This window comes from Rattus norvegicus, chromosome 7, assembly GCF_021556685.1.
Source record: "Rattus norvegicus strain SHRSP/BbbUtx chromosome 7, alternate assembly SHRSP_T2T, whole genome shotgun sequence".
Classification (NCBI taxonomy): Eukaryota; Metazoa; Chordata; class Mammalia; order Rodentia; family Muridae; genus Rattus; species Rattus norvegicus.
This window is the reverse complement of record NC_141540.1, coordinates 93306107-93327423: the sequence shown is the minus strand read 5'-3', so window position 1 is coordinate 93327423 and position 21317 is coordinate 93306107. Positions and strand designations below refer to the sequence as shown.

At 38.6% G+C, this 21317-nt stretch overlaps 1 protein-coding gene across 22 annotated transcripts in view; it reads right to left on the bottom strand.

Moving 5' to 3' along the window:
- Slc30a8 (solute carrier family 30 member 8) overlaps nt 1-17462 on the bottom strand; it is a 35805-nt gene extending 18343 nt beyond the window's left edge. For 2 of the 22 annotated variants that reach the window (XM_087556437.1, XM_087556445.1), the window contains exons 1-3: nt 16920-17113; nt 16697-16814; nt 5457-5656 (exon numbers count right to left, since the gene is read on the bottom strand). In XM_087556437.1, coding sequence (XP_087412563.1) covers nt 5457-5656; nt 16697-16767 — 271 coding nt within the window. In that variant the 5' untranslated portion in view covers nt 16768-16814; nt 16920-17113. 22 annotated transcript variants of the gene reach the window in all.
- Nucleotides 17463-21317: the final 3855 nt, after the last annotated feature.

The following is a 21317-nucleotide window of genomic DNA, read 5'->3' as shown; positions in this document are numbered from 1 at the left end:
TTTGAGATTTCAAAAGTCTACACCATTCCCAATTGTGTCCCTCTGCCTTATACTTATGTCTCAAGATGTGAGCCCTCAGCCACTGCTCCAGCATTACCCACTTGCATGCTGACATTTTTTTGCCACAATTTTATGAATTCAAACTCTCTGAAACTGTCAACCCCAAGTAAACTCATTCTACAAATTGCCTTGGCCATGGTGTCTTACCATAGTAATGGAAAAGTAATCAAGACAGTCTTGTACCCACTACTGGGCTACATTATTGGATGCATTAATTCATACGTAAGAATGAGTTACCTATCTCATGAGTGGCATTTTGTTGCACTGGATGACACTGTATTATCTCATATGATGTGTCAAAACCTTCAGTTATTTAGCGAGTTATTTAAAACATACCATCGTTTTCAGGGTCCTCTTTTAAAATTTCCCAATAGCAGGAACCTCAAAATTATCTGTGACCCGAATTGGGGTAGCAGACATAGAAAGAATTGGATGGAGAAATGGAGGGCCCAGTATGATGTGGCTTCAGTGCTCATATATAAGGTTCTTAAAGAATAAAATTTTTAAACCAAAACTATTTTATGACCCATATCACTGAGGTGCCATAACTACAGAACAGAGCAAGTAAAACTCTAGTAATCAAACATGTGAGTAGCACCCATCACAGCTACATCCCTCTCTCAGTAAGGCAGAAATTCTCTCTCTCCAATGTGTGTTTCTTCAGCCTGCTCCAGCTCTGCATCACTGCCTAACAAAAATCATCTTTCCCCATCCTTCTATAACACTGAACATGGCACCCCAGATACCTCTCCCTGCCTACTCTCAATTGCTTCCAGCAATAGCACACTTAGGCCTATTTTCCTGAGTTCTCTGTGTCTTCATTTCATCTTTTCAAATAGAGACGTGTGTTCCTATCGGCATCAGAAGACCCATTTTGTGGCCTTTGCACAGTGAAGAATTTTTACAAGCCACAAAACAGTCCTAGTCTGTGAGCTCCAAAGGCCCAAGAGTGGGCACACTGTGCCAGTCTCCTTCATTCCTCAGTCCCTCTACCACTCTGCGCAGCACGCTGTGGCAGTCATCTTCCCAAACGCAGCCCAATGGCCTGATTCTCTCCTACTCTAAAGAGCAGTTATAAAGCAAGCTCTGCAAAAGGACCTGGTTCCCCAGCCGAACCTCCAATTACCATTCTAGCTGTGTCTTCGACAATCTCCTTTAGGTATTCTCCTTCGAGTCTAAGTCATAAAAACTGAGTGTAAATTAAATTAAACAACAGGCAGGTTTTAAGTTATTGGCTCCTATAAATGAATCTGGGGATAAGTGAACAGGTGTGTCCCAAGTCTAAGGATCAAAGATGTCACTAAAGTAGGTTATGGAAGGCAGGTAGGGCTCTGGAAGCACCAGGACTGCAGCATTCCACATTAATATTTTTAGAGGAAAGAGTACGTTTTTATTCAGCCTCTTTATAGAAAGGCCAGAGGTGCCTCAAGCATCAGGCCGTTAGGCCAAGAGGATAGGTCTTGTAGCCACTGTAGACAGTGAAAGCAAACTGAACAGAAGTGCCTGTCTCCTTTAGGCTGCTGTGCCTGTATCTCTGTAGATAACATTCCTTGTCCTGTTTGAGACATAACCACAGGCATATCTGAAGGAAGAGCCTGATAGTCACTACCTCTCAGCCCACAGGCAAAAATGATAAGCAGTTGGGTGTTGCTTTTGCTGTCTTTATTTATTGATTTAACTTTTTTTTTTAATATAATTACATCACTTTCAGTGTTTTAACCTTTTAAAACACTGTTCATTTAGGAACCTCTTAGTTTTTCCTTTGAGGACTTCACAGAGTCCATACCCCGAGGAAGGACCTTCTAGACTCCCCTAAGAGGTCGTGAGAATAGTCATTTCTCTATTTGGCTTCAGGGAAAAGGTGTGCTATGGACTGGGATCTTGAGTGATAGCTAAGGCTTTGATGAGAATGGAGACTTTGGCATTTAAATGAAAAGACTAAAACTCCTGAGACCCTACACCATAGGATCATTTCACAGAAAATGAACAATCTCTTTGAGTTAGAACTGAATAAGTATGTAAAGATGTGGCAAGAGAAAAAATGTTACTAATTTATAAGGCAGATTGTGGAATATCTGCAAAAGTATTTCACAAAAAGAATTTTTTTTGTCTTAGATGTCCAAAATTTGGGAGAGTAAAGTGAGGTCTAGCATAGAAGCAGCTTCCAAACCAGCCTCTTCCAGCTACACATAATTTTGTCCGTTTAACCTTATGCTCAACTACATTTCAATCAAAGAGGAAACGCTGAAGACTTTCAAAGATGGATGTGGCCTAATAAGAGCCATGATAAGAACAGTAATCAGCTTGATGATGACACGGCTCAAAACTCAGCAAGTTTCAGTCAGTATCCGTGATATTCCTTGACTGGCGAGATCACGTGACTTTAAAGTCAGAGTAGAACTCCCACACTTGGATACATAGTAATAAGAGAGATGCATGTGGATAGCTATCCAGGCCTATCTCACATGAAGTATTTTGAAACAAAATGAAAATAGTTAAGAAGGTATGAATGAAATGGAGGGTAGAAATAACGCAGCCTCATGCTACACAGATTGAAAGAGGAAAGCGCTCCTCTGCAATCAGGAACAAACCAAGGAACTGACTTTTGCCACCTCTATTTGGTGTGTTCTGAAGGCCATAGCTGGAGCAAAAATACAAGACAAAGAACTAGAAAGCATTATAGCCAGGAAGAAGGGATGACATTTTCTATTTGTATAACACATCATCTATTTATCTAAATATACTGTAGGCATACATGTACATGCATGCCTGTGCATACATGTATGTGTTATGTCATCTATCTGTGTGTGTGCTTGTGTGTGCACTTTTGTGATATATTGGACATTTTCAAGAGGATGCTCCAGATTGGAACTGCCTATTGCCTACAGCAAATGATTTTGCTACTCCACCAAACTTTCAATCTCTTTCCTCAAAAGACAGAGCACTTGGTAGAGAAATTGTGTGGTATTTTCCCCTTATTAATTCAAAGTAAAGTGTTGTATCGATGCTGTGCTTGTTTTGGATTTTACAGACCTATGGTTTTATCTGCTTTTCAAAAACTGTAAAAGTCTATATATGAGAAGAGTTCACAGCTAGAAGAAACTCATATTATTCCAGTAGCTAAAAAGTGCATAGAAAAAGGAGCTAGGGAGAGCCTGTTTTCTTCTATTTGCCTGTTACTACTCACATCAGCTTCCCTCTAGGTAACAGAATGGAAAGGAGGCCCCAAAGACACTGGTAACAGCATGACAGACAGTGGGTAACAAAATTGTGAAGGTAATGATGACCCCACATACATGTAATGTACATAATACATAATGTACAGTTTTCTTTTACATAGTTAAAGAAAAATGAGATAACCTTACATTTCAAAATCTTCAAGCTGAGAAACTCCAATACAGCAAACTCATGCCCAGTGTCTGACAAAAATTTTAAAATTTCCCAATAGTTGAATGGTTTGAGAAAAAGATATAGAAGAGAAAAAAAAGTACTAAAGAACTAGAAATTTTGAGTTTACCAAAGAATGAGACAAAAGCTAAAATACATACCAAAAAAAGTACTTAAAAAGTTCTCTAAAAGAGATGATTATAAACCACATGGTTTATTTATTAAAATGAAATTATTAAAATTCAGCTTTCCATGTTAGCATGTGTGGCTGTGACTCAAAAATCTTAGAAAAACACCGAAATGGAAAACTACCGCTAAATTTCAGTTATTAATACATGTTTATAATTTCCTATTAGCTTACATGTCAATAAAATTATAATTAGATTGGATGAGAACAGAATGAGACTTGTGTTTAATTAAAAAACAGAAATTAATAACCATTATACTTTTCTTCTAAATAGAAGAGATAACAGATACTATAATATTTAAATCTATATTAATTATGTTACTGCCATAGAATAGGAACTCAGATCAATATGAACAAACTTAGAAACCCACTATAAAAGGCTAATGAATGATAAACATATATTGAATATCAGTGGAAAAATAATTATACCATGATCTTGGATATCTAACCATGATTTTACATGTTAGAAAAGGGACTTTAGTTCTTGTAGAATGCAAAACATCTAATTTTACATTAATTTAAAAATTACATGCAAACCCCAAAGAAAATGCATTAAAAAATATTTATTCTCTCAGTGGTTGGTGATTACCAAGTTTAAAACAAAAGCTCACAGTAAAAGATAGTTGCCTATGTATAAAACCTAAACTGCCTGTAAATTTAAGTTTCTGAAGTCAAAACACAAATGAAAAGGCAATCAATAAACAAAAAAAAATGTTACAAACACTGTAATCCAGAATTAACCTTCCAACACATAAGGCGCTCCCAGAGATTAGCAAAATAATTTTCAAAATTCTCAACTGAGAAGGTAATAAGAGAGAAGGGGAGGGGTACATTGTAAGAGTATACACATCTGATTAATAAGTGTGTGAAATATGCTAACTAATAATTAAAGCAATGAATACGAAAGCACTCGTATATACATCAGCAAAGACTTCACTCGTATGTGCCTATGTGTGTGTATGTGCGCGTGTGCATGTGTGCGTGTGCATGTGTGCAAGTGCGCATGTGCATGTGCAAGCCTGTGGCATTCAGAGGAGAGTTTCAGACCCTCCAGAGCTGTATTTACAGGTAGTTCTGAGTTACCCAACATGGATGCTGGGAACTGAACTCAGGTCTTCCAAAAGAACAGCAAGTGCTCTTAACCACCAAACTCTCTCTCTAGTCACAACAAAGATTTTTAAAGAGTTGGATGGAAAATCATTTTTTATGAGGAGCTTCCATACTGACAAATCATTTGGAGTGTCTAGATATAGGTTTGACAGAATGATTCAAGAAATGAGAAAAATATTCTTGTCTTTCAACCAAGTATTTCAATTATTTCCATTTTTAGAATCCCTTTCAAGGGATAACCAGAAGGGTAGGCAGAATTTTATTAAGATTTTCTTCGTTGTAATATGGTGCAGAAGCAGGAAAAAATCTCCCTAAATGTCTAACAGTAGAGAAATGGTTATGTGAATTACAGTGAAGTATATTCTTTGGACACAAAAGTATTTTTAAACAGTATTTGATAGAATAGGCAAGAGCATTCAGCATGATCCAAGTAATGTAAAAGAAAAGAAAAATCCCATGAGCTAGACACAGAAGATCTACTGTAGGAAATAACCTATGGTGTTATTAGAAGCTTTCATTTAAATGTGACGTGATAATAGATTTTGTTTTTCTACTATTTTCCAAGTTGACTACTATGTGCCTATTGTCTTTTTTATACATGCAGAAAATCCTAAACACGTCTTTTAAAGAACACCTTAGTTGTTCCTCCCATCCTGATGCAAGGTTTCGTTAGTCTGTGGAGTCGTCAGGCGATTTCTTGGGCAGTACTCACCCACCACCTCTGCCACCATAAAGAAGAAGCATATTGCTGAAGCAGCACAGAGTCTCCACTTGGCATGCACTTGCTTGCTCGACCTGTTCCCTGTGGCCTTGAAGCTGTTGTGGCAGTGATAGATGGCTCCTGCCTCCGGACGCTCTGGCCCGTCTCCAGGACACTGATCTTTATTCACAGGCTTCTGTCCACGTTCTCTGCTGAGGATGATTTTGACAGGAGCAAGAAGTGAACATGGTTGCAAACACGCGCCTTCCTGGCAGCCCTACCCACACTCACTGTGGCTCGTAGGACATCTGCAAACTAGCAAAGGAGTTATAATTCAGAGCTCTCTTTACATTTCCTTCGGAACTCACAACTGCTTCCCAGAACTTCCTTTGTCGAGCTAAGGAAATAGAAACAAAAAAAGTAGACGTTCTTAAGGACAGGCCTTCCTTAATTGCTCCATTATGAAAAGATTCTGGGGGTTGGGGATTTAGCTCAGTGGTAGAGCGCTTGCCTAGCAAGCACAAGACCCTGGGTTCGGTCCCCAGCTCCAAAAAAAAAAAAAAAAAGAAAAAAAGAAAGAAAAGAAAAGATTCTGAATGCTGTACTCAGAACCCACCACATCCCCATCAGGGTAGAGGGTAAGGTATGACAAATAGACACCGGTAGGTCACAATACTTGATCAGGCTGAGTTCACGGGGACCGTCAGACACCTGATCACCCGTTTGCAGACATCCTCTATCAAATACTTTATGATGACAGCTGGATTCTACTTGTGTGTCCTCGAATAGATCCAACACAGAACTTAATTTAGGTATTTTCATAGGATGGTAACCAGAGAGGCTATTGATAAAAGGTAACACAACTGCATAGTTTCTTGGCTGAGATAAGTAAGTTTCGGAGAATTAATGTGATTTTCTGAGGTCAAATAGTCAGAAAAGGACAAGGCAAAAATCCAGTGTTTCCCACCACGGCACAGACTAGTTGCTATCTCAGTATCAGTGCATCCAAATTCAATTTTTGCTGGGGCAGATGACACTGCCCATGAGTCTTGAACTAATAGGATGTTTTTAAATTCAATAAACATTTGAAAACTCTAATGAGGTTCTCGGAATTAAGAACCTTACATTTCTAGCTCTGAAAGTTAAATTTTAAATTAGCTTCCATTTGAAGGTTATCTCATTTGGATTATCGCCATCTGGAATTAAAAGTCTGAATGTTTTGGCTTCGCTGATAAGTATTAGGATCACTCTAATTATTGTCCTATTTCAATTCTTCTGAAAAATAATATATGTGCATATCATTACAGAAAAGTTCATATTACCAAAAAGCACAAAGCCGAGGAAAAAACACTGGTAATCATACTTCCAAAATATGATTATTGATATTTTATTGGATAGTGTTGCAACATATTAAATATACATTTTTATACAATGAGAGTCCATTGGTTAGAATGTTTTGAGTTGTATGTGCCGAAAAGAAAAATTGTATTGAAAAGGTAATGCATGAGAATTTTTGGTTCCGCTATTGCAGACACATAGAAGCACCTAGGCCTCAAACTCTTTGTATAGAGCAACAGAGAGCTCTTCTCTCCTTCTCAGCTGTGCTTAATCCTCAGACTGATTTTCCTCCTATCTTGGAATGGTTGTCAGGGTTTGTCAGACTCTCTGTTTTCATATACAGATAGAGAAGATCTGCTATGCTTTGAGCCGGAAAGCCTCCCCTCACATCCCTCACATCCCTCACATCCCTCACCATGGGCCCACGTATTTCAACTCTTGATCTCCAGCTTCCATAACTGTTTTAAAGGTGTAAAACGTGATGTTTGTCTGCGGACGTGGGCTCTAGGATCAGCCTGTGACTTTTATCCCGCCTCTTGATGTTGGTCTATTTCTTCTTGCTTCCTGGAGAGCTAAGCTGGGAGAGCCCCAGGCGCATGCTCCCATCACAGTGGACCTACTTTGTCTTCTCACGATAGACTGTTGTCTCCTAAACCATGGCCACGGCTCAATCTTTTCTCTTTGAACTTGCCTTTGGTCACAGCAATGAGAATACTAATATATTATTCTCTCTTAAAATTGACCGAAGAATCTGGAGGCAAGTTAATTTTATCAAATGAGACCCATCCAATAAAACCAGAGAAGTGTTCGTGTAGACCTCCTTACATTTACCTGTCTAAACCCAGATATGCAGTTTCCTAGAGCTTCGAATAGAACAAAGTCTACTGCCCATTAGTTTTGTATACTTTGGGCATTGTTTCTATAGTTTGCAAAGCAAAATGTTTCCTTTTGTTTTTTGTTAACGTACACAATTCTAATATTTATATGTTAAGTATCTTGTCAAAAAAACATTCCTAATCCAGGATTCATTGGTTTATACCTATGTTTTCTTTAAGAAGATTTTAACTATATCATTGTAGCATCTACCTTAATGCCTATGATTCATTTTAGTTGTTCAGTATGATGTCAGAAATATATGCATATTAATTCTTCTTCACACGAATATTTAATTGTCCCAAAGATAATTGACCCACTCAGTTCACACACACACACACACACACACACACATACACACACACACACATACACACACACACACACACACACATATATATATATACATATATATCATAAATTTCATTGTATCCTTATTTTTTGACTCTTTGATGGTTTCATACATTCATATAATGAATTTCAGGGGCTTTTTACCCTATAATTATCCTCTCTTTTGCCTCTCTTTCTTCTACTGAACGCCTTCTTGTCATTCTGTCTTAGGGTGTATCATGGTGAAGACATACCATGACCAAGGCAACTCTTATTCAGGAAAACATTTAATTATGGCTGGTTTCTTACAGTTTTAAAGGTTCAGTCCATTATCATCAGGGCAGGAAGCATGGCAGCATACAGGCAGACATGAAGCTAGAAGAGCTGAGAGTTCTACATCCTGATCTGAAGGCATCAGGAAAAGACTGGATTCCACAGGCAGCCAAGAAGAGGCTCTCATTTACATTGGGAGGACCCAGAGCATAGAAACATCAAAGCCCACCCCACAGTGACACGCTTCCTCCAACAAGGCCACACCTACTCCAACAAGACCACACCTCCTAATAGTGCTATTCCCTAGGACAAGCATATTCAAAACACCACACACTCCTACTGATATGCCTTCTTTGTGTGTGTGTGTGTGAGTTACCTGGATGAACAGACAAATACATTCTCTAGTGTAATAGTGGTGTGACTATTATGGGAATGATAATAATCACAAGTGCTTTCTAATTAGGTTTGTGTTAATTTTTAAAAGCAGAGTATTGACACCTTGTGAAGTTGGTACCAGGGACTGGGGTATTGCTGTGATAGGCCTGACCTTCCTCCCTTTTGGCAGAATGTGGACTTTGGATTAGGGAAGCAGTTGAATGCTTTAAGTGGGGTTTAGTGGGCCATACTAGTAGGACCATGGAAGACGGTGGTGTTGAGAGTGATTTGAACTGTGGTTGTGGCTTAAGATGCTTCAGAGAAGAATATTACTATGGGAACTAGTCAAATTCTGGTGATATTTGGGCAAAGAATGTGGCACTTTTTGCCCTTGTCTGAAAAGTCTACCTGAAGCTAAATTGAAGAGTTATGGATCAACAGATTTTGCTAAAGAAATTTCCATACAGCATGCTATTGATAGTGTTGCTTAATTAGTTGCAAGCTGAGCAAGAAAAATACAACATGTACAGTTTGAGGAGAAGGGGGGCACCAGGAAGTATAAACATATTAACAAAAAGTCTGGTGCTAAATGGAGTCAAGGGAATGATGACCTCAGAGCAAAACCCTACCCAGCTAAGCTTCCAACTTATGAAAAGGACTTAAGAAAAAGTTCAGGACATAGTGACATATACCTTTAATCCTAGTACTTGGAAAGCAGAGGCAAGTGGATCTCTGAGTTCAAGGCCAACCTGGTCTACAGAGAGAGAGAGAGAGTTCCAGGACAGCCAAGCTTAGGCAGTGATGGAAACCATTGAAAACAGAAAGCTGGTGAAAATGTATTTGAATGAGGGGGTCATGTTCCAACCCCAGCAAGCAGCAGAGCTTGTCAATTTCTCCACCACCCACTTAGAGCTTTAGAGTTAAGGATACAGGAAATGGGTTATGGCATCTCCCTCCACAACTAAGGAAAGCCGTTGAGGTCAGGTATGTGTCAGGGGTGTCACTGCTGAAGCTAAAGAGGCCATTGTTCAAAGCTGTGGAGGTAAAGCCAGAATTGCCTTGAGGACTCCGAGACGTTGAAGATGGCAGAGTCATAGGATGGCTTCTGAGGAAAGCTCTGATAGAGAGCGGAACCAACATGAGAGAAAGCACATGTTGCAGTCAATGAAGCTGGAAGGAGTGGCAGATCTGAAGAGCTCTTTGACGTCAGATCTAAAGATACAGAGTTTGGAGTTTGCCCAGCTGGTTTTTGGTCTTGCTTTAGTTGGGTATTTTCCCACTTTGCTCTCTTTCCTCCCTTCTGGAATAGGAATGTATTTCCTATGCTATTGTATGTTGGAAGTCTGTGATATGCTTTTTGATTTTCATCTGACACGGGGCTACAGTTAAGTTTGTCATGAGTCTCAAAAGAGATTTTGAACTTCAGTCATTTGAACAATGTTAAGACTGTTATAGGCTATAAGGATTTTTGAAGTGGACTAAATGCATTTTGTATCATATTATGGCTAGAATCCTATGGGGTTCAGGGAATAGAATACGGTAGTTTAAGAGAAAATGGCCCCCATAGTCACTATTTGAAAGGATTAGGACAAGTGGCCTTTTGGGGGGGGGGGTGGGTATCAGTGTATTGGGGGAACTGTGTCACAGGGGAAGGACTTCGAAGTTGCAGAAGCTCAAGCAAGGCCCAGTTTGTCTGTCTGTCTGTCTGTCTGTCTGTCTGTCTCTCCTGCTTACTAACCCAGATGTAGAACTCTAGCAACCTCTCCAACATCGTGTCTGCCTGCATGCCACCATGTTTCCTACCATGACAATGATGAACTAAACCTCTGAACTGTAAGTCAGCCCCAATTAAATGCTTTCCTAAGAGTTGCTATGGTTATGACGCCACTTGACAGCAATCAAAATACTAAGGCAGACTTCCACATTTTTGCAAGGGTGTTTTTCAGTTCTAAGTCTCTTCTGTTACTATATAAGTTTTGGGGTCTATTTGGTTCATTTCTCTTAAAAGGCTTAAAGAATTATGGCAAGCACATTAAATTCCCATGTCAGCTTTAAAATTTGACATCATAACAATATTAATTCTTCTACCCTTCCAACGTGGGGAGCATTCTTAGTGAATCTTTAATTCTTACAATGTCTGTAAATTGAGCATTTTTATTTACTTAATGAATTAACTTTTTTAAAATTTCTATTTTATGAGTTTTGCCTGCATGTATGGTCTGTGTACCACATGCAATGCCATATCTGAAAACGCCGAAAGAAAGCACTAGATCCCCTGGGGACTGCAGTTGCAGTGTTTGTGAGCCTCCACATGAGTGTTAGGAATCAAACCTGGATCCTCTAAAAGAGCAACCAATGCCCATAACCAGTGAGCCATCTCTTCAGCCCCTCTTTGATGAATTCTTATGTATTGTGTTTGCATGTCGAAGTGTTTTCTCCATTTTGTTTTCAGGGTTGTTTTGTTCTGTTTTGTTTTTGCTATCCCTATGTACAAATACAATTACCTTTACATTAAGCACTTACTACCCCTTTACTGAGCTTACTAAATCTAACATTTCTATATTTAAAATATGTTATTGTTTGGAAATAGAGCTTTCATTTTCCCTTTCTAATTTGATATCTGTCCTTTTGTTTTCTCACACAAAAGTCCTGGCTGGAACACGCAGTGCAATGTTGATTGGAAGCAATGAGGCTGGAAATAGTTATGTTCTACTTACTCTGAAATACTTTCAGACTTTATAATTATGACTTTCCATGCTATGAATGTGAAGAAATTCTCTTGGGGGCTGAAGACATGGATGTGGGGGAGGGCAGTGCTTAGTGTTTTTTGTTAGAAGAGCTGGGTTTCAGCTCTGAGCACATGGGCACTCACATCCACCTACAAAGTCGGGCAGCTCACAGCTACCTATAACTTCAGAGGTACCCAGTACCTTCTTCTGGCCTCCCCAGACACTTGCTCTAATTGTGGTTTTTTGAGACAAGGTCTCTCTATGTAACCGCAAGTGTTCCAGAACTCACTATATAGATCAGGCTAGCCTCAAACCTCTAAAGATCTACCTACCTCTGAGTGCAGGGTACTGACTTAAGTGTGCTGCACCTCACCGAGCTGCTTGTTTCTTCTTAGAATCACTAAGTATAACAGAACTACAAATTAATTTTCACCAAATTTTGGAGATTCGGGGGCTTTAAAGACATTTATATTTTTTTCTTTTCTTCTGGTAATGCTATCACATATGACTTGGTGAATTTGCCATGTGTCACATATCTCTAATGTTCTGCTCATTTTTTCTTTAACTTTTTAATTGTTGCTAATATTTTAAAATCATATACATATATTTATATGATATGTAATTATATAAATGAATATTTTATTAATCATTTAATTTATATTTACTTATTTTAATTATCATTTTATTAATGGTAATTATTGCTTCATTTTCAAAGCCACTGAAGTTTTGTTCTTGTTGGTTGATATCGATAGCAAAGGTCCGTTATTGGACCCTTCTGGTGTTTTTTATTTTTGGTTTGGTGTTTCTGTTATTTGGTTTTTTTTGTTTTTTTTTTAAGTTTTCTATAATTTACATGTTGATCTTATGGTTTTTTATGTCCTTATTGGTATTCACTATTTGGAGGCTGTCTTCAAGAAGTCTCTCGCTAATTTTTTTAAACATAATTGCATTTTATTGTTTTGATATATTGTAGCAGCTGCTATTAAAATATTTAAACTATAAGTCCAACATTTAGACACTTTTAAAGGTGCTTCCTGTTAATAGATTTTTTTTTACTATTTATGGTTTTTTTTTTCTGTTTCTTTGTTTCTGGTGATTTTGTGGAAAATGAATATCTTTACGGATTGTCGTGGTGCTAGATACTGATCCTTCCTAGTTTTTCTTTCTTTTAGTTTCTTATTTGGTGACTTGGCTTACCCAGTTGAGTGGAGTGCATTTCCTCTGGTCTTCCACACCTGTGAATGCCCAGTGCTCCTTGAGAGGGTACATCTCTGTGGGTCTTTACTTCTCTGTACCCTCTGAGGATGGTGGCCATTTTAGTTGCACACGCTTTGTCTCTTTCCGTGGCCTTGCTCTCAAGTCTTCAGAGCGTGTTCTGCCTGTTCTAGTAGCTCATGCAGAGTGTGGAGTGTTTACCACAATGCTCTAAGATATAAATTATCCCACAGCTTACATGGTTCAATTAAATTTAGGGCTTCTGTTAGGCTGCTTGAACCATAAGAAAGCTTGACAGCATGGATAAGTTAACAGAAATTCATCCTCTCACAGACCTGGAGTTTCAACTTCATGACCAGTGTGCACATTCTGTACATTCTAACTGGCTCACTAACCAATGCCTTTTGATATCCTCACATGGCTTTTCCTCATTGTGCACACAAAGAGAGATAAAATGAATTCTCTGGCTTATCATATGTAACAGTCATCCTTTAACCACATTTAAACTTAGTTGCACCCTTAGAAGCCATATTGTTGTTAATAATAGACACACTGGGTCTTCAGGTGTCAGCATGTGGATTTGAGGAGTGGGGAACACAAACAAAGCCTCTCTGTAGGGTAGCTGCTAATGCCAGTCTGTGGTTTTCCACAACTCCAGAAGGGATATTTACCTCTCTGTCTCTCTCTCTCTCTCTCTCTCTCTCTCTCTGTGTGTGTGTGTGTGTGTGTGTGTGTGTGTGTGTGTGTGTGTGTGTGTGTGTGTGTGTGTATGTAATCTTGGGCTGCTGCAGCTCAACCTTTAGCTGCATTTTCATTTGCTAGTTTATTTCTGTCACAGAGTCTCGAGCCCACTCTTCATTTCTCAACTGAAAAACAAGAAGAACTCTGCCTTTTGCAGCAGCAGCAGCTCTGCTTGGAAATATAGTCTCTCGCTTCTTACTGAGAGGCACTGGCTTTGGAGAACAAGTTGTTTTTCATTTCTACATGTGCCCTTAGGACAACTCCAGAGACAATAAAAAACATAAACCTTGTCAGTATGCTTGACAAACAGAAGGGCCTGAATTCAATCCTTGGGAGAAAAACATACGTACATACGTACATACATGCATACATACATACATACATACATACATACACACTCATCTATAAAAGCCAGGTGGTGCGTGGTATGTGCTTTCAATCCTAGCACTGGATAAACAGAGACAAATGGATCTCTTGCACTCATGGACCAGGCAGCCTCACCAACTTAACATGATCCAGGCTGGTGAAAATGGTGGGATGCACCTGAATTTATCCTCCACATGCACAGACATCAAGAGAGAGAGAGAGAAAGAGAGAGAGAGAGAGAGAGAGAGAGAGAGAGAGAGAGAGGCAGAGAGAGAGACACAGAGAGAGACAGAGAGATAGAGAGACAGACACAGACAGAGAGACAGGCAGAGAGACAGACAGAGAAACAGAGAGACAGACAGAGACAGACAGAGAGACAGACAGAGACAGACAGAGAGACAGATGCAGAGAGACAGCAACAGAATGACAGAGAGACAGAGAGACAGAGAGATAGATTGTTAAAAAGAGTCTAGTGTCTTATCTCTACCCTCTATTCCTATCCTCATTTCCACTGTCCTTCTTTGACAATGGAATAATTCTGGAATAAGAATTGCTGATGAAGGAGAGAGTACACCCTAGTGACAATGGCACTGACAAGGCTCACCTCTGTCCCATGGTGAAATGTGTACAGAGTTGACACCCAGTAATATCTATTATATTAAAATCCAAACCTTGAGGCTTCTTATTCCCTGCTAAGATAGTAACAGTGATTTTGGTGTGGGCTTGGTTACATGATGGTTATAAGCTTCCAGTCTTCTCTTTTTAGGTCTTGAATTACCATGCCAAAGATCTCAGGCTGGTGCAAATGTAAAGAAGAACAAAGACTCTAGCAGAGGGTCAGCAAGAGCCCCAGGCAGGTGAGTAACGGTGTTCTTAACCTTCTAGTCTAGACACCGGAGAAAACAGCCTCCTAAGCAAACCAGAACAAAGGTCATATACTTCAGAGTTTCCTCAGAGTTATGTGCTATAAACCACCCACTGTGGGAATAGCTAATTGAAAAACAACAGCTATAGGAAACAATTTCTCCGTGGAATTAGACCACAAGGTTTCCTTCAAGAGTAAATATCTTTACAACATATAACAATTTAAACAAGAAGCTAGTGATGGGTCTAAGAAAGCAACAGGAAAGGAGAAGAAGAAGATTACTAAGAGGCAAAGCTCTGAAATGAAAGAAAACACAAGTAAGGACATTGGAAGAGGTGGGGAAGGATAAGAGATCTGCCTGATACAGACTATCTCAGGATAATTAGATTAGGTTTTTTCAGTCACGCAGTGTGTAGATGTACGAGATGGGAAGATACTACACAGACCCACTAGGAGTGTGGATCCTCTAAGATTTGAATCATCTCTCTGGCCTTACAAGGTTGGGTCCTGTCTTTGGCATTCATTCTCTTCTGTTGCAAATGGAGAGATCGGGGTAAAAATAAATCTGTTCAAGATTTCACTTTTGTGCTGAAAAGAAAATACTGAATGTTTTCATGGCTCTTGAAGCTCTATGTCTTGAGAACCATACTCCATTCACCCTTTGATATGAATGAGACCATTTCAATAAACTATTGGCTGTTGGTATTACAGAATTCTAAAAATCTATTTTAACAGGAATTATTATTATTTCAGTAATATGGAAGTGCTCCTAGGGCTAACAACCTGTCCCAGGCCCTATATGAAGCTCTGTCTTCAGTATTTATGAGATCAATAACTGACACCTCAAATTTTCTAAGCAAATAATTCTTTCAATGTATGATAATAGATGTCCTTCTTGTATACGATTCATTTGTTTAAAAAATTATAAATACTCTTTAGGAAAAGTTCTCTTAGCAGTCTTACCATATTTGATGTGATCAAATACATCATTGTCTTTAAATTATGAATTTGGTACTACAAAATAAATAAAAATATTACATACATTATTATTAAGTGCATATTTTCTTAAAATTTCCTCTGCATAAATCCATTTTAAGTTGTCACTTACCACTTAGCTCCCACTAGGAGTGATCGTCCTACATACATCAATTCCCTAGCCACAGACTCCTCCACTCAGCTACATCTCTACCCCCCATTTCCTTACTTTCTATGTAGATTTTCCATAAATCTATTGTGATTTTATTTTGTTTTCTTCTGTCCTTATTCCATTATTTCTGGAAAATTTTGCTTTTATCCTCAAACGCAGGTAAACATTAGTTTCTCTTAATGTCTTCTTTTAGTATCATTAAATGTCTCCATCACTCTTCTGTATCTACTCTGTAATAACTTCTTTTTATATGCAATTCATATTAGCATCTTAGTTTTTACAGATATCTAGGACTAGAAATTTTTTTCCATTACACATACAGGACACAAGTTAGGTGTGTTCAGCCAATAATTATTTATAAATGAAAATCAAAGAATATATTACACATGATACAGTGGAAGACACTTTAAGAAACCATGAAAACAGTAAATTCAGCTACATTTATTACAGGTAGACTTACTGATATAAAGCAATTCGTTCATCTTGAGGTGAACGTAACTCTGGTTTTGAGCCATCTATGGAAAATATTATTTTTTCCTAAATATAATTTTGGTTCTTTTTTTTTTTCGGAGCTGGGGACCAAACCCAGGGCCTTGTGCTTGCTAGGCAAGCACTCTACCACTGAGCTAAATCCCCAACCCCCCTAAATATAATTTTGACAGTTTCCCTTTCTAACTTAAAAATGGGAAAAATTAAAGATAAGCAACAGTAAACAATTAGATTGTTCTTGTCTGTTTTTCTTAATGGAAAACCATAGAAGAAAATAACTTTAATGAATATTTCCTTTGTGACTTATACTGTTTAAAGAATTAGAACAACTGTGCAGTCTTTAGTATGTCTCAGGATGTGAGTCATACAAATCAGTCAACCTCGTTTGAGATGCTCAAAGTAATCCTAATTTTCAAAGCAGACATTTATCATTTTAAAATACTAATATTTGTTATCTTACTGAATACTCAAGACACAGAAAATGTCAATGCAAACATAAGTACCTTCTTACCTGTCTGAAGTGAAGGCATACATCTTGGTGGCTTGATCATTCACAAGGTAAGTCCTCTCAAGAAACTCCATGGTAGCAGGGACAGGAGCTGACACTGTTGTTTTTGATATATGACCTGCTGTCCAGTTTTGGAAGTAAAGAAGCACTGAGATTATTATATTCACACAACTTCCTAAGAAAATAGAAAAATCCTTCCAGTACTTGAGTTAATAGTGCGTCCTACATCAGTGCTGTTGGTAGGTCTGTGAAAATTAACGGTCTTCTTGGATGATCACTTGGACTCATTCTATCACCCACAGAAACTGCTTTTCTGGGAGACTGGAAAATGGAATCCTAAAAAGTGTGTGTGTGTGTGTGTGTGTGTGTGTGTGTGTGTGTGTGTGTGTGTACACATGTGCATATGTGTGATCTCTCTGTGCTTTCTAAGGGTGGAGCTGCTCTGGTAATGCTGATGCAGGATATTTGCCTTCAGAGCACACCTGAGTGAACTGTAAATAGCCACCCTCTGTCTTTCTCTACACAAACCTCATTTTCTTTCTTCGTTTTGCTTCTACAAACATTCCTCCCAGGATTTAGTTCAGAGATGATCTCTAAGCAGCTGTGTAGGACCATTTTGGGATTTCATTTCTAAAGTGGGGAACAAAGGTTATCACTCACTGAAATCTATAATCGGAGCATATTCTGCATGTGGCATCTTGCAAAGCCCTTGGCAAGCTCTTTGCTAGGTAAATAACTACCCTCTGAGTGAACTGCATCTACCTTGGCTGGACTGCCCACAGCAGAAAGCAGAAGACCTAACCTAGGCAACACCATCGAGAACATCAGTCACAGTTAATCAGGAATGGAGCCTTCTTGGTTGCTCACAAAAGACTTTTGAGTCACAAAATTCCATGGATTGACACATTACTTCATTGCAAACTACCTTCCTTTCCACAGATGAGAAGGAACAAGAGCCTTGTCAAACAACAATCATTTAAGTAGAGACCAAAGATCTATAAAGACTTAGTGGAGGAAATTGTGAGATAGAGCAGAGAAGGATGAGCCCATCATCACTGAATCCTTATTACCATCTTCCTTTGTATTTCCTGTGGGGAAAATTCAAAGGAAATTAGCTCCAGAATAACCCCCCTCAGCCTCAGCAGTCATTGGAGTATGCCATTTTGTCAAGTAGAGATCTTTCTCAATACCTGATGGGATCAATGTTACCCTGTATAAGGAGGATGGGGTGTCAATGGCACTGGGATGGGCCGAGAGAAAGAAGCAACCATTGTCTGAGGTCTTTCATCACATCAGTGGGGAGTCAAACATCCAGCAAACCACAAGACTTCAAATACTCTCATTTGCAATATAAATGCTAAGGGCTCTGCACAGAACAGTATTGTCTGACTATTAACTTTTCTCTGTCAGTGAAGAGTCAATGAAATAGCCCTAGGGAAGCAATCTGTCCTTGTTGGAGAAACCATGGATCTTGGAAGCTAATGTCAGCAGAATAAAAATCAAAGCATTTCCTTCTCATATATCCTAAGTTACCTGAGCAAAATATCAAGTTATTCTATAGAGACAAATTAGACAAAAACAGAAAGCAACTACTAATCCATCTGGGTGACACAGGACTGTACTCTGTTGCATGGACCATTCGTGAACAGTTGCTAGCAAAGAGGAGAGAAATAGAATCTAGAAGGACAAATGTTGGAAAACAAGGAAGCAGCTACAAGTGAATCTGAAATGCAGTAAGGATGAGAGCAGAGAAAAGGCAGAGGACCCTAAAGTACAGAAAGGAGGATGCAGACTGTAGAAGACCACAGAACTGCAAGCTTGAGACTGTACCACAAACTTCCTTATTAGTCTAGACATGGACATGCAGGCAGAATTGTAAGTGTTCATGAGTTCTATAGTACAGAGGTCATATACTAACTTGCAATGTGGATCACCTCTGGGTAAGGAGAGAGGCAGTGGACAGTGCTGGTATAGAGTAAGGTGAAGTAGAGATGAAAAGGGGGAGGAAAACACAATCAAAGCAAAAAAAGGATAAGAAAATATGGACTCATTCTATTTAACTATATAGCTAAGTGAAATTACCTTGGTCATAGGCTCTGTACTGAAATTTCATGTGTTCGGATCTTATTAAATATGCATACTATAAAATATGTATGGACATAGATAATACATTTAAAATTAAAAATTTAATGTCTATATTTATAAAGTATTGAGAAATAAGATACCATTTTCATCAAATATTTATGATTTTCAAAGTGCTATCCTTAAAGATAATTATCACACACCAAAGTATCTCATGTAAAGAGCATAAAAGCAGAGATTACAGCAAATAAAACTCCCAAGTTAGAAACAGAGGTAGGTTTTGTTGACTATAAATTTAGGTGCAGATAACTTATGATCACGTCGGCTTCATGTGAGGTGAGAAGATGGCTCAATGGTCAAGAGTACTTGCTTTGCAAACAAGAGACTGAACTCAACACCTAGCATGGTTCTACTCCAGATACCTTAGCTTTGGAGGGCAGAGGCAGATGGATCATGGGAACTCTTTGTTCAGTTAGCCTGCCCTCAATAGTGAGCATAAGGTTCAGTGACTACAGTGGAGGGAGATAAAAGAAAGCACATTATGTCTTCCTCCAGTCTCTCCATGGATGAGTATATGTGTTCATGTCTGCACACATACATGCATATACAACACATATACACAGAAAGAATATTAAGAATATGAAAAATATTTAAAATATTTAAATGTTCATCACCACTTTATAAATTCATTTTTCATTGCACTATTATCTTCCTCCCAAAAATTTAGTCAGCAGAACGCTTACTAAAAGTTTTGTAGCCTCTCTTGGCTAAGGTGGGTCACTTTGGCATGAACATCATGGCATCAAGAATAAGTAGCTTTAATTAGACACTGCAGGAGGCATAGGGTATAAATTAAAAAAGCAACTCAGAACATAAATGCCCTCTGGTTGACAGTTGGTTTTGGTGGGCCTTCTGCTGTTCATCTCAGTTTCCTAGGCAACCAGCTTCCCAATCATCCTGAATTACAGGTTGTCCTCTCTGCCCACTCTCCATCATAAGCTTACAGCAACTGAAGGAGCAAAATGCAATTTATAACAGTTACTTCTGAGAATAAATATTCTGTCAGCCACAGAATATCACTGACATAACAGCTTCAGCTTCCTGGCGCTGACAGATTCCAGCACCAATTTCTTATAAGCAATAGCTAATCCTTGTACAAAAATCATTCATACAAGGTTTTTCTAATGTTTTATTTTCTGGAGTAGAGTGGCATGTGTATTGTTAACATACATAGAGATCAGAAGACAACCATGGGGGTTAACCTTTTCCCTCAATCATTTGGGTCCCAGGGATGAAATTCAGATTGTCCTTCTTGGTAGCATGCAGCTTTATGTGCTAAGCCATTACACATATGCCCCAATACCAGCATCTTACACATTGTTTTATACTTCATTTACAGAAAATATATTTTTTCTATGAAACACTACCAGGACACAATGTGACCAAGTTCTCACAATTCACATTTTCCCCAAATAAATTTATGTTTCAAAAATATTTGTCGATGCTATTGTTTGTATGTAACTGTCCCCTAAAATGGGGTAGAAGAGTCAGCTTGTTTTCAAATCTTACCTTAGGTTTACATCATTTTTACTTCTGTGACACTTAGTGGTCAAGAAGAGGGATGAACTAGTTTAATACATGATCTTATAAATTAGAGAGGTTCAGTTAGAAGTTCAGGTTCACAGACACACTCAAACTAATAGAAGAAAAACTAGGGAAGCATCTGGAACACATGGGCACTGGAAAAAATTTCCTGAACAAAACACCAATGGCTTATGCTCTAAGATCAAGAATCGACAAATGGGATCTCATAAAACTGCAAAGCTTCTGTAAGGCAAAGGACACTGTGGTTAGGACAAAACGGCAACCAACAGATTGGGAAAAGATCTTTACCAATCCTATAACAGATAGAGGCCTTATATCCAAAATATACAAAGAACTCAAGAAGTTAGACCGCAGGGAAACAAATAACCCTATTAAAAAATGGGGTTCAGGGCTGAACAAAGAATTCACAGCTGAGGAATGCCGAATGGCTGAGAAACACCTAAAGAAATGTTCAACATCTTTAGTCATAAGGGAAATGCAAATCAAAACAACCCTGAGATTTCACCTCACACCAGTGAGAATGGCTAAGATCAAAAACTCAGGTGACAGCAGATGCTGGCGAGGATGTGGAGAAAGAGGAACACTCCTCCATTGTTGGTGGGATTGCAGACTGGTAAAACCATTCTGGAAATCAGTCTGGAGGTTCCTCAGAAAATTGGACATTGAACTGCCTGAGGATCCAGCTATACCTCTCTTGGGCATATACCCAAAAGATGCCTCAACATATAAAAGAGACACGTGCTCCACTATGTTCATCGCAGCCTTATTTATAATAGCCAGAAACTGGAAAGAACCCAGATGCCCTTCAACAGAGGAATGGATACAGAAAATGTGGTACATCTACACAATGGAATATTACTCAGCTATCAAAAACATCGAGTTTATGAAATTCGTAGGCAAATGGTTGGAACTGGAAAATATCATCCTGAGTGAGCTA